Raw genomic sequence first — 27,904 nt, 5'->3', positions numbered from 1 at the left:
TCCTTTGGCTGCACTGGTTACCATTTTGGTAAGGACCAATTAAGAAACAGCCTCTACCCACATTAAGAGCAGGCATTAAGCCATTAACTTGTAAAGGGCCAATGCCTGCTCCTGCTTCATCCAGCAACCCCGGTTTGTGCCCGAGGAAGCCAGCACCGATGCTTTATTGCCTCTGGGAAAACCAATGACAAGCAGCATGGAATGCAGGAAAGGTTCATGCTCTCCTTAATCGCTCCATCCCGAGCTCTCCGACCTCATTCCCAATACCCGATCCCACCCCTAAACCCCTGGACCTCGTCCTTGCTGACAGCTCACCTGACAGCCCAACACTGCAGACCCTCATGATCTTCTTTATCAAATGTCCCAGACTACCTAATTGGAACGTGGCTGTTCACTCTCTGGACATGAGGTGCTTAAGAATTCGACACTTTTGAATTCCAGGCCCTGATTCGGCTTGGGTTTTGGGCTCATGAAATGAAAATGAAATGAAATGAATAAAATGGAAATCGCTTATTGTCACGAGTAGGCTTCAAATGAAGTTACTGTGAAAAGCCCCTAGTCGCCACATTCCGGCGCCTGTTGGGGGAGGCTGTTACGGGAATTGAACTGTGCTGCTGGCCTGCCTTGGTCTGCTTTCAAAGCCAGCGATTTAGCCCAGTGTACTAAACCAGTATATGAGAAGTACTTAGAACTTTTCAGCACAATTCTAAAAGCCAATCATCGCATTTTATTTTGATTGCTTTATATTCTCTCTGTACTCCTCATCCAGCCGAAATAGGAAGTAGAAAACTGGCTCTCTGATTGACACTTGGAAGTGTGAAAGAGCCTAACTTCTCCTCAGCAACACCTCTTAACATCCCAGAGTAAGACTTGGCACGACTGCTATGAGGAATTTTGGCCTTCTTTGCCGTGGTGCCCGTATTGGTGGACCAACCCTCACTGCAGAAATTTCATTTCAGCATCAACTCCTAAAAACTAAGCATTTTTGTTATTTCTTTCAATCCGCTCTTTTGTCGGAGCACAGGAACAGAAGCAGGGCATTTAACTAATTTGAGATTGCTCCAACATTCAATTATACCTCGGTAGATCTGTGACTAACTTCATCTCTGGCTCACAATGGCGGGGCCATGATCCAAGGCCTCCACGACCTGTGAAATTGCCAAACAAAAATACCATTGGGTTGGGAAGGCACTGTTAATTCAAATTTCTGGCAAAACAACTAAATAGTTTGCATTCCCGAGTCCATGAGGTCATGAACATTCAGCCCTTTATAGCTGATCATATTCCTCCATTTCATGCACATTGTACACTCTGTGTTTGAAATGTTCAGATATTTGTAGAACAGAAGTATAGAACGTAAGGCTCTCTGTTAGCTGAAAAAAGTATTTCGGAACTTGGATTAAGAGGAAAGTAATCTCTTAATTCTATATCTATAAACAACTGTCAAATAAATTGCATTTGTTAGACAGGGATGAACGAATTAAGCTGCTATTGCAGTGTTTAATTATTATCCAAAAATTATTGAATTAGTTATTCCTGAATGATATCAGATTGAGGGCTGAATTGCTGTGTTTTCATTGATCTGAAGTGTGCTTTATCATTGCACTGTAAGTTCTGAAGAACTGTTTGATTTATAGCAGTGTGTTCCAGAGAAGGTCCATTCACCGCATTATACTGATATGAGTTATTTGCTGCAATCATAGAATCTCTACAATACAGAAGGAGACCATTCTGCCCATTGAGTCTGTACCGACCCTCCGAAAGAGTACCCAATCCCCTGCCCTACCCCCATAACCCCAGCTAATCTTCGGACACTAAAGGGTAATTTAGCATGGCCAATCCACCTAACCCCCACATCTTTGGACTGTGGGAAGAATCCGGAGCCTCTGGAGTAAACCCACTTAGCCACAGGGAGAACGTGCAGACTCCACCCAGTCACCCAAGATTGGAATCAAACTCGGGTCCTTTACAGCATTGCTAACCACTGTGCCGCCATGCCACATCTAAAGCAATCAAAATCTAATTCACTGCCTTGCTCTCTCTTCATTTCCTTGCATCTACCCCTGTTTGATTAGGAAATAAATTTTGAGGCAGTGTCAATGAAGCAAAGCTATCTAGTGCCATATGGCATATTGGCATTGTTCGTAGCCCTGGGATATACTCTATAGTGAAAATGAGCCAGAATATCCTGGAGTAGTGCTGTTGGCCACAGGCACTACACGTTTTGCTATTGTGTACCCCGATTCTCCATTACTAAATTCAAACAGGAAGAATTGCTGGAGAAGTGTCCCATTCCATAACAGTCAAGGCTACAAAACCAAGACAATGCAATAATCTCCCACTATATTCTTACCATGCTTTGTTAAATGTGGCCGTTTATCCAAAATTAAATGTTAAATCCGAGGTAATTAAAGCAATTCAGTCTTTTGCCCCTTCCAAATGACAAATGGAACACTGCTAAAATAAAATATCTTGGGAGTGAACAGAATCTGCAGGTTATTTAGAAGAAACTTTGCCGCAGCAAACTATCTAATTACATTTTCATGTAGTAAATCGGACTCCAGTATCTCTTGTCCTCACCATTTGTTATTAAAAATGGGAACTGGAATGAACAACCTGCAGGAATATAGCAGTTCATGTCCTCGTCTGAGTGCACGACCTTATGAAAATGATTGATGTTTCCACAGGTACACTCCTTCAACTCAGCTGAGAAGCAATGATGAGACCAAAGAGTGGCTGCGTTCGCACTCTGCAGTTGGGCTGCAGGAGAATATCAACAATTCACCATTTTCTCCAGGATCCAGCATCACGTCACCCTCTGGAACAAGGTTTAACTTTTCCCAGCTAGGTGAGGTTTCAATCTAAAAAAAAATGACTTGCCCATTTAATGTAATGGCGTGCCAATAAATATTGGCAGGGAAGTGCTAAATTCCTGATAACCTACATTTTGCGGAGTTAGCTGAAAGGCTCATCCTACTATACATGTGGAACCAAGTTGAAAGGAATCGTTCTCCTCCCTAACCTTCTCCCTTAGGCACATTATGTCCTGAAACAGCTGACTTGCTGTAGTTCAACAAGGCAACAGATGCTGGAACAGATAAGCTACTCGAGCTTCGAGTATAAAATTATATAATTTGTGCAGAGGGCTCTTCCATGAGAACATTTGGTCTGGCACCCTGGACGTTAACCAGTGGAATTGTATAATCTGTTTCAAGTGTTATCACTCCAGAGTCTTCAAAGGATTCAGAAGTAAGGATTGAGAGAGCAATACGGCTGAAGAAGTAAAACCCATTATGTTGAAGATTAGACATAGATCTATTATTATGCATCTAGATGGTACACCTTTCATATTAGAAAGTTTCTACAATGGGAAAAAAATCTCAAGCTTATTGCTTTCCACATTTGACAATCCAGTTTTTGAGAAGGGATTTAAAATTCAGCAACTTCTAATCAGTGTTAGATTGGGAACAGTCTTACATTCTGGTTTTGCTGCGTATCACAAATGGACTTTCTTTTCAACAGCCAGTCCAACCACAGCTGCCCAGATGAGCCTCTCAAATCCCAGCATGCTGCGTTGTCACAGCGTGTCCACTCAGGATGGGTCATACGATCCGTACAGTGATTCCAGATTCCGGAACAGCTCCATGTCTTTGGATGAGAAGCACAGGACCATGAGTCGCTCTGGATCATTCAGGGATGGATTTGAGGAAGGTTAGGCACGACTGCATTGTATTCCAATTATAGTACTAAACTTTCACCACAATAATGGCCTTAAAACAAACTTAACGCTCACAAATGTCAACAAATGCTTTGTTGAAATCTATAATTCAGAAGAAACCGCTTTACCTAAAGATTGTTAAGAATGTAGAACCTACCACCAATGAGAGTGATTGAAGCAGAGTATAAGTGTATTTAAGGGTGAGGAAGAGTAGGAAACGATAGGCAGTGAGTGGGCACTGGCGAACTGAGGCACTGGTAGAGACAAGTCACCATTGTAATAGCACACGCGCATTAAAAATCACTTTGTCCACCCATAGAGATCCTCCACGATGCCATGTCATGGCGCCATGCTCCCCAAACACCTGCGCAAACTCGGCGCTTCATCTCTGTGCAATGTGAGAATGGCAGCGCCATGTCTCTCCCAATTCCCACGATGACAGAGTGGTAAAGCTACACCCCTGCTGGCACAGTCCAACCCATAATCGCCTTCCATGGAAGGTTCATCATCCCCCACCCCCCCAACATCAACGCTCATCCCTCTCATGTCGGCCAGCGTTCTCTAGTTATGAGGATGCCGAGGGCTGAAAACGTGTAAAGGGTGTGCATCTCGTTAGTAAGTGGAGAAAAACACCGACACTCCTGAGCTCGGAGGAGGACGTAGCAGCTGGGATTTGCCATTCAGCCTCCCTCAGGCCTCAAGTTAGGCCTCAAGTTAGGCCTCAAGTTAGGCCCCTTCATTGACAGGTCACATTCAGCTCGCTTTTGCAGAGGAAAAAGGAGCATTGCTATGTCCTCACTGCAAGTCATCATCATTCCCCTGCAGCGTGCAGCCAATACCTTTCGTGCTGTTACCAATGCCTGGTCAGCTCTCAACAGTGGCTAAGAGACTGGACCAGATGCCGGAACTTTTTAAAGTTTTAATGCGGCACGGAAAGATCAATTTGTTCCAGGAGTGATAATATAGGGAACAGGTTATTTTTAAACAAACTTTAGAACATAGAACAGTACAGCACAGAACAGGCCCTTCGGCCCTCAATGTTGTGCCGGGCAATGATCACCCTACTCAAACCCTCGTATCCACCCTATACCCTATATACCCGTAACCCAACAACCCCCCCTCTTAACCTTACTTTTTACACTACGGGCAATTTAGCATGGCTAATCCACCTAACCCACACATCTTTGGACTGTGGGAGGAAACCGGAGCACCCGGAGGAAACCCACGCACACACGGGGAGGACGTGCAGACTCCGCACAGACAGTGACCCAGCCGGGAATCGAACCTGGGACCCTGGAGCTGTGAAGCATTTATGCTAACCACCATGCTACCGTGCTGCCCACAAATTAAAGCTAAGGGAAGAAAACAATATTTAAACTACTAGTTCGGCTCTAACACTAACAGATTACATGACGTTTCTCAATCTTAACAAACGAGCTCCCATTAAGCAACACTTTACATGAACATGCAGCTCTCGTTCCACTTACACAAACAGGCAAAGGCAATACTTGCATTAAACAAAGCGATTTTTCTCCTGCTCGGGACATTTATTCAGAACCCTTTTCCAAAGATTGCCTGGGTGGCCACTTGGTGGCACGGTAGCACAAGTGGATAGCACTGTGGCTTCACAGTGCCAGGGTTCCAGGTTCGATTCCCTGCAGGGTCATTGTCTGTGTGGAGTCTGCACGTTCTCCCCGAGTCTGCGTGGGTTTCCTCCGGGTGCTCCGGTTTCCACCCACATTCAAAATACGTGCAGGCTAGGAAGATTGGCCATGATAAATTGCCCTTAGTGACCAAAAAAAAAGTGAGGAGGGATTATTGGATTACTGGGATAGGGTGGAAGTGAGGGCTTAAGTGGGTCGGTGCAGACTAGATGGGCCGAATGGCCTCCTTCTGCACTGTGTGTTCTATGTTTTTCATGACCTCTCTGGTTAATTTCCACAGCCTTCTGCCTGTAGCTGTTCAGAATGGTATTCTTTCTCTCTCTTGGAGTGAACCTCAAACAATGGTTCTCCCCTGGTGTCCTGACTTGAATTCATTATCGTTTTCTTGGATTTCCCACTCGCGTTTCTACAAAAGAACAGAGCTATGCCAATCATATGCAACTAACCTTCTATTGATGACAAATAGATCATCAGATTCTTTGTTGGGCGAATGGCTTGTCAAACAAGGTTGTCCCAACGGACAATGGATCTTGAGTAGATCATTTGGCTGAACCGGGGCATCCTGTGTATTCCCATTAACGAGGTTAAGTCTGAATGGGACAAGGTAACTCAGGCTGTGGGTGTACCCCTCTGACACTGCTGCTAGTAGTCTCTTCCTTCAGTCTGTTTAATCCCTAAATTGCCTGCTACATTTTGGACCCCAGCTCTGGACACATGTTCCTAATAAATCCCTATCTTAACAAGCGGCCTGCCCAAGAATGTATCCACCATCATGATGACCTCTCACAGGCACCACAGTAGTGAACAGATGTCAGACCCCATAGTGGGAGAGTTTTTCACGTGCTAGTCCTGGTTGTTACCAAATTGCTATGACGGCATCCCTAGCCCTGCACCCCATGCGTGCCCTGACCATCACCTGAGGTCCTTCCTCCTCCTCCTCCACGGGTTACCCCTCACCGCATTCTCATAATCCAAGGAGATGTGGCGCTCCTCCATCTCCTCCTGGCCAAGCTGAGCCCCCCCCCCCGTGGCAGGTTACGCAAAGCACAGCAGACCGGTATGATGTGGGACACTCTCTGGGGGGAGGGGGGGGGGGGGGGGCGTTGGGGTGGGGTGCTGCATTGGAGGTCCGGTCACCATAACCGCAGCTTGAGCAGTCTTGTTTGACCAGTCTACACATTGATGCATTAGCCTAGTTGTAGTGAGTCTCAGTGGCTGTTTGTGGCCCCTGCACGGGCGTCCTTAGCTACCGCCTGAGTGCGGAGCCTTTGTCCACGAGGAGTGATCCCTCCAGCTGCTGCTCTCCCTCAAAAACGGCTGGGATCTGCAAGCGCCCCGAGATGTAACTATCATGGCCAATCCCCGGGAATGGGCACGCACCTGCATGATGGGCATCGCGTGGTTACAGTTGACCTGGACATTGAGGAAATGGCACCCCTTGTCCTCAACAAATGGCGTCCCATGTCGCCATGAGAAGCGCAGAACCACCTGGGTGCAGTCGATGACACCCTGCTCCTGGCCATGGTCCTGCCTCACCTGATCCTGGTCCAAGTTGATGTACATGCTGGGCCCTCACAAATAGCGCATCTGTGACCTCACCTTTGCACGTGTGCGCAGCTGACTGGGAGATCCCGCACAGATCACTGGTACAGCCCTGATACAAGCCACTGGCATACACGTTCAGAGTGGCAGTGACTTTCAAGTCCACAGGTAATGGGTGACCTCCCAGTCTATGTGCCTCCAACTCTTGCATCACCTGGCACAGGTGGTCCACGGTGCCCTGGGACTGAAGCATTCTTCTCCAACATTGGACCTCTGGCCTCTGGAGGTAGGAAGTTCCACAGTGAAATATCCGTGGCCAATAGTGTCTCCTCCAAGGCTCCGCCATTTGTGGCCCTGCTCCCGGGGGATCAACGGGCCCTGCCTCCCCCTCATTTACAGGACACTTGCTTCGCCTTATGCAGCCGCATGTCGATTTTGCTTCTGCTCGATTGCAATCAGAAGAATTGCCAGTTTGTGGAAGGAATGCCAATCAAGCTTTTCTAGTTTTCACTCTCTGCAGCTAGCACTCGGGGCAGTTTACAGTTTTGAGGCTTTTTACTCTCAGCCTCTCTTGTTTCAGGAACCAGTTTTAACCAGGTACTAACTGCCTGAATTAACTCCCCTAGCCTGTCCCACCAGGAGAAGGCCTGAAAAACTTAAATGTCACCCTTCAATTACCTGCAATTTGTGTTCGATTTTAAGAAGACAAAAGATTAAGATTTATTCTCTTGAACTCCCTTCAACTTGTCTGTTCGGCTACTCTGGAAACTAAGGAATTTTGGAAAACCATGAGCAGTGAATTCACTATCTCTGCAGCGACCTCTTTTCAAGCCCGAGGATGTAGGCCTTCAGGTCCAAGGGATTTGACAAATTTTAGCTCCTTAAATTTCGTCAACGCTTTATCTGTGTTGAGAATAATTACATTAAGTTCTTGGTCTATTTTTAACCTTGACTATGCTCTATTTCTGTTATGTAATTTGTGTCTTCTTCCAGTGTAGGTGTAAACAAAGTATTTGTTCAATGTCTCTGCCAGGGGCTGGTTTAGCTCACCGGGCTAAATCGCTGGCTTTGAAAGCAGACCAAGGCAGGCCAGCAGCACGGTTCAATTCCCGTACCAGCCTCCCCGAACAGGCACCGGAATGTGGCAACTAGGGGCTTTTCACAGTAACTTCATTGAAGCTTACCCGTGACAATAAGCAATTTTCATTTCATTTCCCGTAATGCTGTTTTCCGTCATAGCCTATAGGGAACCAACATTAACTTTGCCTACTCTCCTAAGAATTCTTACAATCTCCTTTTATATTCCTAGCTAGTTTACACTCATATTCAATTTTGATCCCTGTTTGACGACTTTTTGGTAGCCCTCTGCTTGTTTCTAAAATGCTCTAATCCTCCCAAACTGATGTAATAAAATTAATACTCAGCACCAAAACTTTCAGCTTGAAGATATCAAAATTAAACAATAGCATTTTTGATGATCAATTGCATAACAGTACTAACCTATAGGGTGGGATTTACCGGCTGTTCACGCTGGCGGGATACGCTGGTTCTGCGCCGGCGGGCAGGTTTCTCGGTGACGAGGGGTGCAGCCAGCAGGAAATCTCGTCGATAACGGCGGGACCAGGAAATCCCGCTGGAGGGTCGCCTCCGCCACTGGGTTGGTCGGTAAATCCCGCCCATATTCTTGTATATATGTAAGCAGAAGTATATGGGCGAAAATATCCGGCCTCTTCGTGTTTTTCCTGGTGGTGGTGCACCGTTCGCTGGCGGCAGGATTCTCCGCTCCCTCTCCCCAGAGAATTCCTACGCCTGGAATTCAGCAAATGGCTGGATAATTCCAGCTCATGCTTACGCCTATTTACATTTTGCCTTGACTAGGATTTCCATAAACTGGGAGTGCCAGACACAATCAAATTCAGGGTTGAATTTATCTGGAGCTATTTTTTGAAGCTTTAGAACATAAGAAATGGAAACACGATGATCACTCACAAATTGGCACATGATATTCGTATATTTACTATATAGTGTAGTGGATCAGCTGTGACTGCGTGCTGAACAATGGCATTAACGGCGAGTAGCATTTGGCAATTTTACGATAAAACTACATTTTCAGTCACTTTCAGCCACAGTCATCCGTCACCACTACCAGGCACATGGACAATTTAACGTGGCATTGTCTTTTTGATCCTGCTTTACAACGTTTCTTCCTTTGTTTGTCACACATTGGTTGTTGCTAGGCTTGCTAAAAGAGCGAAACCGGCTGGTTAACTATGCCGGGTAGTTCTAACATGAGGTGGTTTGAACTGGCCAAACAGTTTCTTTATGTTAGCACCAGCAAACGTTAGAAAAATATCAAGAACTGTTATTGCAACATTTTCACAACCATTCGCACTGTGTCAACTGACACCATTGAATGGATTTTTAACCTTGACATCAAATTCGAACTGCTTCCCCAGCCACATGACTAACAAATGTGTTGTCCTTCAGGATAAAGTAACTCATAACTCTATTTTCCCTGTCTCCTAAATCTAAAAATGGTTTGCTAAACTTTCTTTCCTGAAGATCATTTGCCATTTATGTCGAGACTGGGATTTATTTGATTTGCATACATGTCGTGACACATTGGTTACTGTAAACCAACTCTAGTGTTTACCCTGTTGTGGTGATACTATCTTACACAACATGATGAACATTGCTCAAATAAGAAATGACTTAATCTGCCAGAAAGGTGAGAGTTTTTACAGACTTTCTATTCTCCATAAACCTTGGTAGTGCAGCCAAGTTTGTTATGTTCTGAAGAAAATCTAGACGGAGCACGCATGTTAAAATGTTGCCATGATTTTACAGACTGATAGGAGTAATTGCATGTGGTCCTCTAACTTTGTGTCATATAAAATCCCATGACATCCCAGGTTGTTTTACATAAGCTACGAGTTAAAGTTGCCTGTGTCATCAGCAATGTTTGCTTTCTCTCTGTAGGAGCAGGTTAGATAAATCAGACCATAGCACATCAAACATTTATTTTAATTGCCCTTTCCAGTTGCCTGACGTTGCCTTTTTAGGTAACCAGGTGACTAAGATGCCAAAACCAGTGATGGAACCTCCTGAAAACGTCTAGAGACTGCCCGCTTTGAGACAAGCATGTGACAGAAAGAAAGAAAGGCTCTGGGCTGGATTCTCCGTCGGCGGGATCGTCCGATTCGCCGGCAGCACACTAGCGCCCATGGATTTCCCAACGGTGTGTGGGTGCCCACAATGGGAAACCCCATTGGCTGACTGGCGGGGCAGAGAATCCTGCGGCCGGCGGGCGTGCGTCGCACCGGAAGCATGGTGCGGCGGGATGGAGAATCCCATCCTCTGTCTTCTCAGTTACTTGTTCACATTAGTGACCAATCTTGCACATTGTAGAGCCACATAGTGGGCAGTTGATACAGGCAGAAGCAAATGGGAGCTTTGTTAAACAAGAAGTGAACACACGCATTAGAATTCCCTCCCCATGGGTTTCCGCCTCATCATTGTCTCCCTTAAAATAAATTCATTCTTGGGATGCTTGGAATTAAGTAAACCACGAGTTAGAGTGTGGGTTGAGAAATCTCTCTGGTTCCTGGTTTCCCAAGGGCACTCATGCTGTGTGTTGTGCCTCTGCTGAAATCAGTTAATTCAACACAGACCAGGAATTGAATCTAGTCGCCACGGTTCAGAGATTCTCTGATTAAGCTCATTGAGCCATCTGAGCAAAGCACGTGCTTTCTGTTCAGGATTTTCATTTCATGATTCAGAAGAGTTGAGGCAAAGGATTAAATCGTTAAAGATAGACATATAGAAGCTTGCAGAAGCTAGGTCCGTGATGCCGAAGATTTGGCTCCCAGTTTTTGGGGCATTTTTACTGGAGAAGAGTAAGGGGTATTAGTGGACAATTAAAATCAGCAGACATTTTCACTAAAACTTGGTGTTTATTTCATCGGGGCTGAAGAACAATTTCAGTGCAGCACCTTCGGTGGGATGGGTTTTGCTGTCTGAAATTGTTTTTAACTTAAAAAGCCTAACTTTGACGAGCTGTTTTTCTAGAAGCAGTGAATTGTTATCTTTATGCCAGATGCAAGAATATCTCCCAGATTCTGCCCCCACCCACATATGTTGCAAAGTTTTTTGGTATTTAGCACAAGTGTAATTTATAGCTACTTTTTCTCAATCCAGCAGCAATATTGTGACAAACTGGACTGTATTACTGATTGAAGAAATCAAAGAAACGCGTGCCTGCTGGCTTGAGTGCAATAGCCTAGATTTTGTGGTTTTCGATGAAGGCTTCACCATTCGCTGTGACAAAAGCTGCCCACAAAGATTTATCGGATCTAGAACATAGATTTTTATCTGGTTCCACATCAGTTTTAATTTGGCGCTTTCTATTTGGGATCTTTAGGATTGAGAAAAGGGCATGTAGACGGACCAGCCAATCTGATTGAAGAATTCTCACAGACGGGAAAGCAGGAAGTTATAAAGCATGGAATATAACTCACATTTAACATAGAAACATAGAAAATAGGCGCAGGAGTAGGCCATTTGGCCCTTTCAGCCTGCACCACCATTAAATATGATCATGCAATTTCAGTATTCCACTCCCGCTTTCTCTCCATACCCCTGTATCCCTTTAACCACAAGGGCCAAGTCCAGCTCCCTCATGAATATATCCAACGAACTGGCTTTCTGTGGTCGAGAATTCCATAAGTTCCCAATTCTCTAAGAGAAGAAGTTCTTCCTCACCTCAGTCCTGAATGGCTTCCCTTATTCTTAGGCTGTGAACCCTAGTTCTGGTTGTCCCCAATATCAGGAACATTCTTCCCACATCTAGCCTGTCCAGTCCGATCGTGATTTTATATGTTTCTGTGAGATCTCCTCTCATTCTTCTAAACTCCAGTGAGTACAAGCACAGTCGATCCAGTCTTTCTTCGTATGTCAGTCCTGCCATCCTGGGAATTAGTCTGGTGAGCCTTCGCTGGACACCCTCAATGTGTCCTTCCTCAAACCGGAGACCAAAACTGCACACAATACTCAAGGTGTGGCCTGACCAAGGCCTTGGATAACTGCAGCAAGACATCCCTACTCCTATACTCAAATCCTCTCGCTATAAAGGCCTGCATACCATTAGCTTCCCTCACCGCCTGCTGTACCTGCAGGCCAACCCTCACCGCCTGCTGTACCTGCAGGCCAACCCTCACCGCCTGCTGTACCTGCAGGCCAACCCTCACTGCCTGCTGTACCTGCTTCCCAACCCTCACTGCCTGCTGTACCTGCAGGCCAACCCTCACTGCCTGCTGTACCTGCTTCCCAACCCTCACCGCCTGCTGTACCCGCATCCCAAACCTCACTGCCTGCTGTACCTGCAGGCCAACCCTCACTGCCTGCTGTACCTGCAGGCCAACCCTCACTGCCTGCTGTACCTGCAGGCCAACCCTCACTGCCTGCTGTACCTGCAGGCCAACCCTCACCGCCTGCTGTACCTGCATCCCAACCCTCACCGCCTGCTGTACCTGCATCCCAACCCTCACTGCCTGCTGTACCTGCAGGCCAACCCTCACTGCCTGCTGTACCTGCAGGCCAACCCTCACTGCCTGCTGTACCTGCAGGCCAGCCCTCACCGCCTGCTGTACCTGCAGGCCAGCCCTCACCGCCTGCTGTACCTGCATCCCAACCCTCACCGCCTGCTGTACCTGCATGCCAACCCTCACTGCCTGCTGTACCTGCATGCCAACCCTCACCGCCTGCTGTACCTGCAGGCCAGCCCTCACCGCCTGCTGTACCTGCATCCCAACCCTCACCGCCTGCTGTACCTGCATCCCAACCCTCACCGCCTGCTGTACCTGCAGGCGGTGAGGGTTGGCCTGCAGGTACAGCAGGCGGTGAGGGAAGCTACAGGGGCTGGAGCCGAAGCAAGGAGACCCCCAGCCAGAGAGGCTCCCCCCCCCTCCCCACAGGCCACCCCCAGACCCTTCCATGCCGAGGTCCCGCTGGGTTAGACCAGGTTAGAACGGTGCCAGCGGGACTAAGGTTTTTTGGTACGGCTGCTCGGCCTGTCCCGGGCGGAGAATCGCGGGGGAGGGACCCGTAGAGTGGCTCCCGGCCAGCACCGCGCTGACCGTGCTGGCGCCAATGGCTGTGGAGAATCGAGTCGGGGCGGCGTGGCGCCGCCCCGACTCATTCACGCTGATCGCGGTGATTCTCCGGCCCGGCCTCAGGCTGAGAGAATCCCGCCCCCGTCTCACTCTTGCGTCAGATGGGATGTACAATTGTTGAATTTCATCTATGTGTTCTTTAAAAGTCTGCCATTGCCTATCCATCATCAATCCCTTAAATATCCTTTGTCAGCTTATCCTAGCCAATGCCATCTCATGCCATCAAAGTTAGCTTTCTTTAAGTTCAGGACCCTAGTCTCAGACCTAACTGTGTCACTCTTCACCTTAATGAAGACTTCGGCGATAGTATGGTCACTCTTCCCTAAAGGATCTCGCACCACAATGTTGCTAATGAATCCTCTCATTGTACAATACCCAGTCTAAGATGGCTGGCTCTCTCTTGACATATTGGTCGAGAAAACCATCCATTATACATTCCAGGAAATCCTCCTCCATAGCATTGCTACCAGTTTGATTAGCCCAATCAATATGCAGATTGAAATCACCCATATTAACTTACTGCACACATCTCTAATTTCCTGTTTGATGCCATCCCCAACCTTACAACCACTGTTTGGTGGTCCGTACACAACTCCTATGAAATATTTTTGCCCTTTGATGTCCTGCAGCTCCACCCATACAGATTCCACATTGTCCAGGCTAATGTTCTTCCTTATTATCACGTTAATCTCCTCTTTAACCAGCAACGATACCCCACCTCCCTTTCCTTTCCTTCTATCTTTCTGGAATATTGAATATCCCTGGATGTTAAGTTCCCATACTTGGTAACCCTAGAGCCAGATCTCTGTGATCCCAATTACATCATATCCATTAATGATTGTCAGCACAGTTAATTCATCAACTTTCTAACAAATGCTCCTCGCATTGATACACAGAGCCTTCAGGCTTGTTTCTTTGACATTTATTGTCCTTTTAGAATTCTGATGTGATGTGGCCCTTTTTGGTTTTTGTCTTTGGTTTCTCTGCCTTCCACGTTTCCATTTACTGTCTTTTGTTTTTGTCCCCACCGTACTTCCCGCTAACTTCCTGCATCGGTTCCCATCCCCCTGACATAATAGCTTGAACCTCCCCATATTTAAGTTATTGTGCAGAAAGCAAAAGAAACAATGAGACATATGAGGTGAAGGGAGAAGGGTAGGCGGTGCAGTGGTTAGCACCGCTGCCTCATTGCGCCGAGAACCCGGGTTTGATCCCGGCTCTGGGTCACTATCCGTGTGGAGTTTGCACATTCTCCCCGTGTCTGCATGGGTCTCACCCCCACAAACCAAAGGTGTGCAGGGTAGGTGGACTGGCCACGCTAAATTGCCGCTTAATCGGAAACAATATTGAAGAAGGGAGAAGGTAAATATCAGGACAAACACTTAAAATGTATGTTTTATTCTTTGTAAAATATCTGCAATTTTTAAATGTCTTTTTCAGTGAATGAGGCTCCAGACTGTACATTTAGCCTTTCAGAGATGGTGAGATGTTTCGGAGTAGTAGTCATTTAAAATGTGTCCTTTTACATTCAAGTATGTCTTATTGAACTAAGCTTAACATTTTTATTGGTTTTTAAGAGTGAATAGTGTGTAAATAATTGGCATTCGCTTCAAATCAATGATTTCCTAACAGTCTGCAAAGGATGGAATGGTGCACACTATGGAGGAGAGTATCACTGATTATAACATCCGTATTTCCACATTCACCTGTATGTGTGGATTACTGTTAGCTTTGCACAGCAATGGCGGTGAGCAATGATGGTTTCGCCATTAGTAATGCCTCAAATTTCAGGCCATTAGCCATTGTCAATCGCGTTGGTTAGTTACTGAAGAGCTGTTTTTCATACATGGCCTGACCTGACTAATAGTTTTTATTTTCCTTCTTCCTGGGCCTGCAAATCCTGTCGCAACATGACATTTTCTACAGTTCATGGCTCTTCTCTGTCTCTGGTCTCCAGCACCTCTTCTATTTACTCAACGGTAAGAATCAACAGTTTAACTACTTTGTTTGTTCCTTCTCCCCAACATGTTTAAAATATAATAATCAAGAGGGTGACACAGTGGTTAGCACTGCTGCCTCGCAGCGCCAACAACTCTGGGTTCAATTCCGGCCTTCGGTCATTGTCTGTGTGGGGTTTGCACTTTCTCCCCATGTCAAAGAACAAAGAAAAGTACATGATGTGGAGATGCCGGCGTTGGACTGGGGTGAGCACAGTGAGAAGTCTTACACCAGGTTAAAGTGCAACATGTTTGTTTCAAACACTAGCTTTCGGAGCGCAGCTCCTTTCGTTCACCTGAGGAAGGGGCAGTGCTCCGAAAGCTAGTGTTTGAAACAAACACGTTGGACTTTAACCTGGTGTTGTAAGACTTCTTAAAGAAAAGTACAGCACAGGAACAGGCCCTTCGGCCCTCCAAGCCTACGCCGACCATGCTGCCCGTCTAAACTAAAATCTTCTACACTTCCGGGGTCCATATGCCTCTATTCCCATCCTATTCATGTATTTTGTCAAGATGCCCCTTAAATGTCACTATCGTCCCTGCTTCCACTACCTCCTCTGGCAGCGAGTTCCAGGCACCCACTACCCTCTGTATAAAAAAACTTGCCTCATACATCTCCTCTGAACCTTGCACCTCGCACCTTAAACCTTTGCCTCCCCGTAATTGACCCCTCTACCCTGGGAAAAATGTCTCTGACTATCCACTCTGTCTATGCCCCTCATAATTTTGTAGACCTCAATTAGGTCGCCCCTCAACCTCCATCGTTCCAGTGAGAACAAACCGAGTTTATTCAACCTCTCAACATAACTAATGCCCCCATAATGCCAACATAACTAATGTACCAGGCAACATCCTTGTAAATCTCTTCTGCACCCTCTCTAAAGCCTCCACATCCTTCTGGTAGTGTGATGACCAGAATTGAACACTATACTCCAAGTGTGGGCTAACTAAGGTTCTATACGGCTTCAATATGGCTTGCCAATTTTTATACTCAATGCCCCGGCCAATGAAGGCAAGCATGCCAATGAAGGTAGCCTTCTTGACTACCTTCTCCACCTGTGTTGCCTCTTTCAGTGATCTGTGGACCTGTACACCTAGATCTCTCTGACTCAATACTCTTAAGGGTTCTGCAATTCACTGTATATCCCCTTCCTGTATTAGACCTTCCAAAATGCATTACCTCACATTTGTCCAGATTAAACTCCATCTGCCACCTCGCCGCCCAAGTCTCCAAACGATCTAAATCCTGCTGTATCCTCTGACAGTCCTCATCGCTATCCGCAATTCCACCAACCTTTGTGTCGTCCGCAAACTTACTAATCAAACTTACTGTCTGCATGGGTTTCCTCCGGGTGTTCTAGTTTCTTCTCACAGTCTAAAGATGTGCAGGTTAGGTGGATTGCCCAATCTAAATTGTCCCTTTAGTGTCCAAAAGATCTGCAGGTTAGGTGGGGTTGCGGGGATCGGGTGGGGGGGGGGGGGGGGGGGAGAGGTCTTAGGTTGGATGTTCTTTCAGAGGTGAAGGTGCAGACTCGATGGGCCAAATGGCCTCCCCCTACATTGTAGGAAGTCTATGGTTCTGCTCTAAGACGGTTTATGACAAAATACGAATATCTTTCCATGTCATGAACTTTTAAAATAATATTTTGATGTTTGCTTCTTACCCTCCTCCTGATAATGACTTAGCATCTGAAATTCCAGTTTAAAAGGTATCAGTTTCACTATACACACCCTATTATATTGGTGGCAGGAGAAAATTAAAATTGCAGACAACTTTTAAAATTAGGCACACAGTTTTGACAGCTTGGTGCCAGAAAGCCAGGTTTTACCCTCGCATTAAGCAATATCAATATGTTGCAATTTCATGTACATTTTTGCGACAGAAGCGGGAGTTACTTCCGTTGCTGTGAATCATCACTTTTAAGCAGTTGTTTTGGAAAAACAGATTGTTACATCATTATCACACTCCAGTCGGATTTAATTTTGCCCAGCGCACGCAAGCATTAACATCTTGTGACCACACCCGTGATGTCACTTTACCTGTCAGTTGCATGCAAGCTGCTATTTATATCTTAACACGCGCATCAAATGCCTACATCCAATGAGAACTCAAGGTGGCTCAGGTGTTCAGAAATGTGATAGCCTGGGTGGCGTCCTCTGGTTTAGTCCCTCTGAACAGTTCTTATCTTGTCAGTGACTCTGACTAAACAAGCTGCTCCAACATGATGGCAACGTTAACTCTCACCAGGGCCCTTACTTCGAGGGAGCTGATGGTAGGTGGTGGTCTGAAGTTTGATCAAGCATATTGCTGAAATTGGCTTATTTCACTTCATAGCTGGAAGATATCGATCTGTGTGCATCCGTTCATAGGAGGTTTTTTTTATGATATGGGTTTAATTAATTGCACATCAAGGAGAACTAGCTTCAAATTGATAAAGCATAGATAAGCTACTTAGTTCTTTGACCTGCTGCTTGACTGCACAATTTATTTTTTAGAAGGGCTTATTCGTTAGAATTAATTTAAAAAGATCAAGTAGTGTTTCATGTACTTTGCATTGATTTGGTTAGTAAATGAATAATGTCAAAATGCATTGAATGTACAAAGTGATACCGATAATAACCGTAGCTGTAATATGTTAAACTTTAAAAGGGTCAAGTTTATACACTGGACCAGGGAACATTCATAAATGGTTAGGATTCTGTGCCAAAATAAATTGATTACTTGATCCTGTATGAACATGATGAAAAACGATTAATGAATGGTTAAAGTGTTCCCTTCAGAAATAAAAGTTATTATTGTCAAGTGAGGGCAGCACGGTGGCCTAGTGGTTAGCACAACCGCCTCACGGCGCTGAGGTCCCAGGTTCGATCCCGGCTCTGGGTCACTGTCCGTGTGGAGTTTGCACATTCTCCCCGTGTCTGCGTGGGTTTCGCCCCCACAACCCAAAAATGTGCAGAGTAGGTGGATTGGCAATGCTAAATTGCCCCTTAATTGGAAAAAATAATTGGCTAATCTAAATTTTAAAAAAAAAAGAAAAAAAAAAAAATTATTGTCAAGTGCTCAAAGATATGGGTGAGATGCACAAAAATAAAGTGATCAGGGTGTGGACAAGGCTTGTAAGCATCTACCTCGAGCATTAGAATTGTGGGCAATGTTGTTTCCCGGTGTACCTATACAATTACTTACATGACAGTTTGTCTTCATTTTCTCTACATTTAGCTTCAAGGCCTTGCATTCATTTCAATGCAATAGTATCACACTGGAAAGTAATTCAATTTGCTGCAAAAATGAGCAATATAGTATTCACCATAGAATCACCACTAAACTATTCCCTCTGGAACACTCAAAAATTAATCGCTGGTTTCCTTCAGCTGGTATTCGAGCTGTAGACTTGCTCCTGTCACCAGTTCAAGCCAGTCACTTGCTGATTTGTTAATTCTTCCCAAGTCACTGAACAAAAAAGAGCAAGGGAGTTTTCTCCATGCCCAGGGCAGCATTTATCTCTCAGTGAATACGACTAAAGCAGCTTTTCTGGTCATTTAGCTCATTGCTCTGCAGAATTTCACTGTTGTGCTTACTTGCACAACTACATAAGTGCTTAATTATCTGTAGTGCTTCAGATCCCCTGAGGATGTGAATGCCTCTTGTTACAGACAGGAAAGGGGTGTGGAGAGAATTTAAACAACACAAATTTCTCATCTCACCATCAGCTCAGAAATAGAATGATGTTTTTTGATTTTCTTCCCCCTTTACAAGCGGTGGCATATTTGGTGTGATCCAATTTGCCATCAATAACCCCACAGCAAACTCATGATGGGAGGAACTCAAAGGGTTAGTTTATTTGCACACACTCAAATTGCAGGAAGATGTTGGCAGCATTGCCTCCTTTGCATTTATACAATAAAAGAAGGATAAAGAAAAGAGAGGTTTACAGTTGACAGAAGCTACAGAGAAAATAAAACTTGTTTAACATGGGTTCAAGAGTCCAGGATCAAAGTCCAATGAGATAAGGGCAGCACGGTAGCATGGTGGTTAGCATAAATGCTTCACAGCTCCAGGGTCCCAGGTTCGATTCCCGGCTGGGTCACTGTCTGTGTGGAGTCTGCACGTCCTCCCCGTGTGTGCGTGGGTTTCCTCCGGGTGCTCCGGTTTCCTCCCACAGTCCAAAGATGTGCGGGTTAGGTGGATTGGCCATGCTAAATTGCCCATAGTGTCCTAAAAAGTAAGGTTAAGGGGGGGGTTGTTGGGTTACGGGTATAGAGTGGATACGTGGGTTTGATCATTGCTCAGCACAACATCGAGGGCTGAAGGGCCTGTTCTGTGTTGTACTGTTCTATGTTCTATGTTCTATATTCATTTACGGAGATCGGCAGGATGAAAATCAATGCTGTATAATTCACTTTGTCGGTGGTGTTGATTTCACACAACGGATTAGACATGCAGAATTGAATCAGTCTTGTAGGTGTCAGCACAAAATTTCTAATAGAAGCAGAATAGATGGGGCCAAGTGTCCAACTTGAGCCAGAGCTCCTTGTCTGTGATGCTTCTATTCTGATGATAAAAAGGCAAACCCAAGGCTTTGGTGTTCAGCAAGGCAATATTACAGGTCCCACCAGCTAGAGGTCTGTGGCACATGGCTCCCAACACCTCCACACTGTCTTTGACAAGGGATGCATATTGTGGCTCATCGTGTCTGCACTGGCTCCCAAAAGAGCGACCCAACTAGTCCCATTCCCCTGCCCTATCTCCATAGCCCTCTAAATTATATATATTTTATTAAAGAAATAGGTGAGGGCTTAGGCCTTCACTCACTATTTGAAATGAATTAAATGAAAATCGCTTATTGTCACAAGTAGGCTTCAAATGAAGTTACTGTGAAAAGCCCCTAGTCGCCACATTCCGGCGCCTGTTCGGGGAGGCTGTTACGGGAATTGAAACGTGCTGCTGGCTTGCCTTGGTCTGCTTTCAAAGCCAGCGATTTAGCCCAGTGAGCTAAACAGCCAATATTTATATGGGTATATAATATATGTTTGTGGGGTTTAGCTCAGTTGGCTAGACAGCTGGTTCATGATGTAGAGCAAGGCCAGCAGCACAGGTTCAATTCCTGTACCGGCTGAAATTATTTATGAAGGCCCCGCCTTCTCAACCTTGCCCCTCGCCTGAGGGTGTGGTGACCCTCAGGTTAAATCACCACCAGCCAGCCTATGGTCATCTGGGACTGTGGTGCCTTTCCCTTTAATACCACATACATACACACTTGTCCTTCTTCCTGTATTGTAAGTTGTTTTTGCTTCTGTTGCAACTAGGGGTGTGGTTATCAAAGATGATAGAGTAATATAACTATCACTGAATATTATTGTTTAACACATATACCAGTAAATTACTATGTAATTCTGATCGGCGCAAGCTGGGAGGGCCGAAGGGCCTGTTCCTGTGCTGTAATTTTCTTTGTTCTTTGTTCTTTGTAACATAGTAATATCAACAGAGGCAGTCACTTGTAAATTGTAGTAGTTTTCCACTGATGTTTCCTGTATCACCATTCACAGCATGGCAAACTGTAACTGGGGTGCTTCTGTAGAATAATCCAGAGTTATGCTTAGTCAGATTGTAAATGTTTATGATATCAGATACGCCTTTACCACCTACTTTTGGAATAAAAGCTTCTCTACATGCACTAATGGTCTAAAAAAGCAAAGTAAATGAATCTCTGCTTTTAGACGTTGGTGTCCGGTTACTGTCAGAGGTGTTTCTCCGGATTGTCTGCTGAAGCTTGTCATGAAGATTGAGACTATTCACTAAGCCGCCTTTACTGCTTTCGCTCTTCCTTTTTCCAATACACCAGCCAGCCTCCTTCCTGCCCCGTCTTCCAGAATTAGCATTGCCCTTTAGTTTCCCTCCCTGGTTCGTCTCATCCGTGAAGCACACTTTCTTCCCCCTTGACCCTGCCCCCACTGACCATTTCATTTCCTTTCCCAGACTCCATGCTGCCTGACATGCATGGTTTTATCCCTCAGCTACTGCCCCCTTCCTGGCGATCAGAACTGCCGTTTATTACATTCTACTGCAAAAATACCCACCCTCTGTCCTTGAAAACTACTACCACGTTACCAACATCCATTTGCTTTCCAAAGTCATTGAACGTGTTGTCATCTCTCAGACTTGTGCCTATCCTTCCCTCAACTCGCTGTGCAAATTTCTCCAATCAGGTTTTTACCCCTGCCATCACGCTAAAATGGTCGTAATCAAAGCAATGAATGACATCCTCTGTGACCTTGTTAGTGATGTGCTCTATCTCTCTTCAGCCCTCTCAACGTTCACACAATCAATTGTGCCATGTTCTTCAACATCGCTCCATTGTCTGGCTCGCTGGGACTGCCCTTTCCTTCCTATCCAACCATAACCAGAGCATCTCCAGTAATAGCTTCTCTTCCCGGCTCTATTGCACTATTAGCTCCAGAGTACCGAAGGACCTATTCTTGGTTTCCTCCTATTCCTTATCTGTATGCTGCTCCTTATTGACATGGGGTCAGTTTCCATGTGAACACTGACAATTCCCAATCCGACCTCACTACCTCTCCCGACTCATTCACTGACTCCGCATCATCAGGTTGCTTGTCTCAAATGAGCCACGGTTTTCTCCAGCTAAACAACGGGACGACTCCAACCAATGTCTTTGACTCCTAGTACCCTTGTCGATGATTAGGCCATAAGATGTAGGAGAGGAAGTAGGCCATTTGGCCTATTGAGTCAGCTTCACCATTCATTGAGATCATGATTGATCAGATATGATAATCCTTAACTCCATTTTCTGGCCTTATCCCCATAACCCTTGAATCTAGCCCCTTCGCAGCTATCGTCCTGGGCTAAATCTCACTGTTCACAAACTCTGAGCCCCATTTAACCTAAAGCTGAACTTTTGATCCTATATCCGGTTCTTCAAAATACCACCTGCTTCTGCCGACATGCCAAGATCCACCTCTGTTGTTGAAAATCTATTCCCTACCTTTGTCACCTTCAAACTTGACTTTCCAGTGCTCGCCTGGCTGGTGTCCCACTCTCCGCCCACTGAATGTCAGCAGATTAAAAACTTTGATGACTGTATTTTAGTGCTATGCCTCTATTCCCTCTCGAAATCTCAGTCACCTCCCCCAAACACAAGCACCACACATACCCTAAATACTTTCTGACCCGCGGTGCATTTCTCCCTCCCTCGCCCCACAACTTTGGGGGGTGAATAGGGGCACCTTCATTGAGGTAAGTTGCATACTTGCGAATTCCCTCCCTGAACACTTTTGCCTGCCTACCTCCCTCTCCACCATTATGGCCATCCTTAAAATCCACCTCTTCGATCAAGCTTTTGGGGGTGGAATCTTCTGCGTTTTTCTCAAATTGTTGGATCAGGCGAGAAAAGTGGTGTGTAGCCCACCAGCTGTCCCTGCCGACTTTTCCCACCATATTTTCGAACCATTTGTGAAACAAAAGGCTGGAGGCGGGTCCCACACTGTCACCAACAGATGGCCTTCCAGAGATTGGGCCGCTGTTCAGAAACGGCACCTCGATCCTAACAGAAACAAAAGGTACAGCCAGCGCCACCCCCCCCACCCCCACAGACACCGAGACCTGCCCCCACACACATAGGGAAGCACCTCCCCCTCTCCCCCCACCCACATGGGGAACCCCATTGCCCACAAACACGGGGAAGCAGCCCCTCCCACACAGAGAACCACCCCCCCCCCCCGCCCGCATCACGTGGACCCAGAGAACCCGACCCTCCATAGGCTTCCATAGAAGAAGCCCACTGCCCCCAGCACTGTGCCCTGTCACTATCGCTGGCACTGCCCGCTCCCAGGCCAGGGGACAGTGCCCAGGCACTGCCAGGATACAACTACACCCGGCCATGTCCTCTCCTCGCTGGGGGCTGTACTTAGCTGTGTGTCCCAGCACGTCCTCTTCACCTGGTTCCCATTATTCTAGACCTGTGGTAAACCCCGACAATGTGACGTTACGTCACTGAGGGGGGGAGATCCAAATGTGGGGGCACTGCACAGCAGGGAAACCCTCTAATAATATTAAAATATGCTCAAATGAGTTTCCCATCATTGCGTGACAGGAACCCATTAGATCACTGGCAGGAGTGGGGATGATCGCATTGCGAGATCTCACTGGCAAGAATCTTGTTTTCAGCTTCTTGCGAGATTTTGCATGCCAGTCGCCATTTACGCCATGGCAAACTGGGGTTCAAAATTCCACCCTTGGTCTAATACCCCCTCTCTTGTCTCAGATTCTTTTTTATTATAATCCCAAAACCTTATATATATTCTCTTTTGTTCCTCAGCCCTTAAATGGTACTTATGTTACTTTTGTCCTCTAATATGACTGTGGCCCAATTTTCAAAGAGAATTATGGAGGCGATTATCCCGCCACGTTGCACCCGGTGCAAATCCCACTATTTCAGAAGAATTCCGGAAGAGGCCCGAAACGGGATTCGCGCCTCAGTGGCCGTGTCCGGATTTTCATATTAAATCTTCATTTAAATATGTAGGTCCCGCCAGCTGCTTCCCCATGTTGGTGGGCAGTGGGGTTCCCCATGTGGGTCGGGGGAAGGGGGAGGTGTTTCCCCATGTGGGTGGGCAGTGGGGTTCCCCATGTGGGTGGGGGGAAGGGGGAGGTGCTTCCCCATGTGGGTGGGCAGTGGGGTTCCCCATGTGGGTGGGGGCAGGTCTCTGGCCACATTGCGCCTGGCGCCAATCCCGCTATTTCCAATGAATAGCGGGAGAGCCCATCAACGAGGTTCACGCTGACCAACCATGATTCTCCCGACCCGTGGTGCCCGACACTAACTGGGCATGAACCAGTCTCACCTATTTAAATGAGTCTTAAAATTCATTTAAATATGCGGAGCCTGCTCGAGGGCGGAGTCGCCTGTCTCCTGGAATTCACTGGCCCCACTGGCACAGAGTGAGGCTGGTGTGAATCAGTACTGGTTTCCAAACACGGAACCCTTGGGTGATCAGGGCTGGCTCCCAGACAGTGCCAACTTGGCACCCTGGTTTACCAACCCCAGTCATTGATTGGAACAATTTCACCTGTACAACCTCTTTTAAGCTGGACTTCCCGGCACCTGCAATTCTCCAACTCGCTGGCGCAACGTGAAGCCGACACGAATCACTACTGCTCTCCACAAATAGAGACCAAACGTGATGACCATGCCAGGGTGCCAGGTTGGCACTGCCAAGAGATGGGGTCTGAAGGGACACGGCCTGGAGACCGGGGATTTATTAACCGCAAGGCGAGGTGTCGCTCACCTGGGTGGGGGTGGGAGCCTGAGGGGGGCACCCTGATCTCTGAGGAGCCGGGCCTGCCGGTGTCTTCAGCTACCACACACCCCATTCACGATGCAGTTCACCCCAACCTCCAAAACACTTCCTAAATGTTTGCAGATTGCAATCTGGATCCACCCGGCAGGAATTGCATCTTGTTTCCCGTTGGAGAATTGCCCCCTGTATAACCGCTGTGGGAATTCTTGAAATGGGAATTTCAAAACACCGACGAGAACAATCAGTTTTAAAATCTGTTCAGATTAGCACCACTGATCGAGATGTTAGCTACCGTACTTCAAGGAAGCGAGTGAGATTTTCTCTCTGTGCAGCAAATGAAACACCATCTGGTAATCCTCTCTGCTGACATTCTCTGTTCAATGGTGGACTGTAAATAGCAAATTGACTGCATTTTAAATGGATTGAAAATTAATGTGCGGCTGTTGCACACATCCTTGTACACTTGGATATAGCACATAACATTTTTCAAGTCTGTACCTCGCAGCCCAACCTAATTACCTACTCGCTAGTTACTTAGTTAAATGTGGTTACGTTCATATGTATGCAAATTAGACCAGACCTGCATGTGCCGTATATATTTACCCATGCCTTCAACCATGTTACGTTGGTAAAATGTCAGATTATAAATTGAACACATACAAGTGACAAATCAATCAGCTCATCCTAAAATCAGAATCAGATTGCTTTGAAAAGCAACCCAAGGAGAATTTGTTTCCATCACACTCATGGAATCCAGTGAGTGTGTGTGGCAGGACTGTAATAACATGATGTTGCTGTAATGTCGTCTCAAGCGTAGGCAATGAGACAGTGCCCTTCGATGGTCAACTGGGCTGATTCAGAGAGAGCAACCTCTGAAAAGAGGGAATTTCAAGTGAAGTCGAACAGCTGAGCGATGCCAGTTTTAGCAATCTAAAATGAGGACTGATACCCTCAAGGCAATAATCCATTCCAACTTCATTTTGTTCTTACTTCATCATCCAGTCCAATTGTTTAACTGCACTGCTGTTTTCCTGCTAATGGAGCTGGAGGTCATATCGTGTCGTGTCTCCTGGGTTCCATTTGAATTTGAAAATTGCACATTATTTTACCATGTTGAGAATTTAATGGGATCATTTATAAGGACGACATGTATGTTGCCGTGCGCCTTTATGCCAAGTACTGCAGATTTTTAAAACCTCACAATCTTACTGATGTTTTGAATTTGCAAATGATGCACAATGCCATTTGTACATTTTTGAAGTTTTCTGCATTAAATATGCAAGAGAGAGCGACTCATAGAGCGGAATTTCAAAATTCCGGGGAGGGGATATGTGCAAACTGTTCACCGCCCCCCCCCCCCCCCCCCCCCCCCCCCTCCCATCCTGGTGGATTAATTTGGCCAGCGGCTAACTGACCCACAATATCTGCCCAGCAGCATTACCACACTACCAGTGGGCTAGACAGGCTGAGTGGGACTTTGCCACTAAGTGGGAGAAAGTCCCACCCACAAGAGATGCAAGCCAATCTAAGTGACCTGGAGCTTTTGCAGAACTGGGTTTTGGTGCTGCTGAAGCAGCTGTTCCCCTTTGTTGAAGGGTCAGTTACGGGGGAGACACAAGTTCAAGGTGAGGGGCAGGAGGTTTAGGGGGGATTTGAAGAAAACTTTTTCACCCAGAGAGTGGTGACAGTCTGGAATGCACTGCCTGGGAGGGTGGTAGAGGCGGGTTGCCTCACATCCTTTAAAAGTACCTGAATGAGCACTTGACACGAGGCTATGGCCCAAGTCCTGCAAATGGGATTAGGTAGGCAGGTTAGGTGTTTTTCATGCGTCGGTGCAGACTCAATGGGCCGAAGGGCCTCTTCTGCACTGTGTGATTCTGTGAAATATATGGCTTGAGGTTAGGATTGGATCATCATGTCCAAGAAATATTGCCATCATTCCCACTTCTGATCACAATCCGGTGATTCCTAATAGAAAGTGTTTGTGTGGGTGTAGCGTGTGGATAGAATTAAGCTCTGCTCAATTGCAGCCTCCCCTCCTGGGGTTAAATAGCCATCAACATTCGCTTTTCAGAATGCATGCAAGAGGATTGGAAACTTGGGTGTGATTCTGAAGTGTTGCCGAAGTCTATGAAATTGTCACTACCTTTCAAAGATGTGAACGGAAGAGGAAAACGAAATAGGAAAACCATATGGTTATTGTTGAATCAAAATCATGAAAGCAATTAATTATTGACGAATCTTTGCAGGCTGAGAGTCACTGCTAACATATTTACGGTTCACATAATATTTCAGTGAATTTTTGCTTGCAGTCTTTTTATATCTACAGCTCTTTAAAAATATGAATTTTCTTTTCTTGTTTTAGCCTGAAGAAAAATCACAATCAGAGGTAAGTGTACTTTAACATAATTCAAACAGTGGCAATGTGTGGTTAAGGTCCCTGATACTGAATTAAATGCAAAGCAATTGCATGAGAATGAGTTAATCACAGTCAGTGCACACAACCGTCAAAAGATGGCCATGCTACCGTGCAAAATTATTTTACAAACTTGAGGGTTGATCAAGGAACTGGAGCAGACACTTATGTGGATTTTCTGAGTATTTGTTAAGGTACCAACAAAGTGGCGATAAAAGTCAAGGGACGGAATTTACCGGCTGTACACGCCGGCGGGATATTCCGGTCCGACTGTCGGCGCACGTGTTTCCCGGCGATGAGGGGTGCAGTCAACAGCCACCTCCACCATCGAAAAACATGCGGCGGGTTGGTCGCTAATTCCCGCCCGTTATTTAGAATGAAACCCACATGTGACTACCGCACAGAGAAATGGAGATCACATAGTAAAGGACTTGGGTAAAAGGAAATATCCTGAGATTGGTGTGCGATGTTGCTGAGGTTGCTTGGGGAAATTATTATTTACTGTACACACAAATGGCCTGGCTTTGAGATTCGAGGAAAGACTGTCAAAGCTTCCTGCTGACACCAAACGTCAGTGGGGCATTGTAACAGCAAGTGATGCCAAACATCATCAAAGGTCACAGGAGGGAAAACGATCGGCCAGAAATACAGGTCTGCTTAGAGCAGTATGAAGTCATATGTTTTGGAAGTAAGAAAACCAAAAATAACTGCACCGTAAAGCTGCAGAATTCTGAGGCCTGTATTTTTCATTCGTTAGGCACAGGCACGAGGTAAGCCTGGAAGCGAGTGCAAAATGCACTCCCGGCCGCAGCCAACCCAAAAACGCCACTTCACGATGGCTGCAAATTAACAGGCAGCCAGTGTGAAACACGAGGTGGGAGGCGCTCAGTGTTGCTGGGGGCGGGGGAGAGGCTGGCACCTCAGGGGAACAACCACCCGTGGAGCTGTCTCAGGGAACCACTGACCTGTAAGAAAAAATAAATTGCGATGGAAAGCCTATGCAAAGGGTATCTAGGCAGCACATTCAAATACCACCCTCATTCCCCAGACACCTGTTAAAATTTTATTCCGGCCCTGAC

At 46.2% G+C, this 27,904-nt stretch overlaps 1 protein-coding gene across 11 annotated transcripts in view; it reads left to right on the top strand.

The window, feature by feature from the left end:
- The window catches only part of nav2a (neuron navigator 2a), a 1,053,608-nt gene that overhangs the window by 943,270 nt on the left and 82,434 nt on the right, over positions 1-27,904 (top strand). For all 11 annotated transcript variants that reach the window (XM_038808368.1, XM_038808371.1, XM_038808364.1 and 8 more), the window contains 4 exons: positions 2,688-2,848; positions 3,523-3,711; positions 15,021-15,073; positions 26,775-26,798. In XM_038808368.1, the coding sequence (XP_038664296.1) occupies positions 2,688-2,848; positions 3,523-3,711; positions 15,021-15,073; positions 26,775-26,798 (427 nt within the window). The remainder of the gene's footprint in view (positions 1-2,687; positions 2,849-3,522; positions 3,712-15,020; positions 15,074-26,774; positions 26,799-27,904) is intronic.

Source organism: Scyliorhinus canicula, chromosome 9, assembly GCF_902713615.1.
Source record: "Scyliorhinus canicula chromosome 9, sScyCan1.1, whole genome shotgun sequence".
NCBI classification, from domain to species: Eukaryota; Metazoa; Chordata; class Chondrichthyes; order Carcharhiniformes; family Scyliorhinidae; genus Scyliorhinus; species Scyliorhinus canicula.
This window is presented reverse-complemented; position numbering and strand designations above follow the sequence as displayed.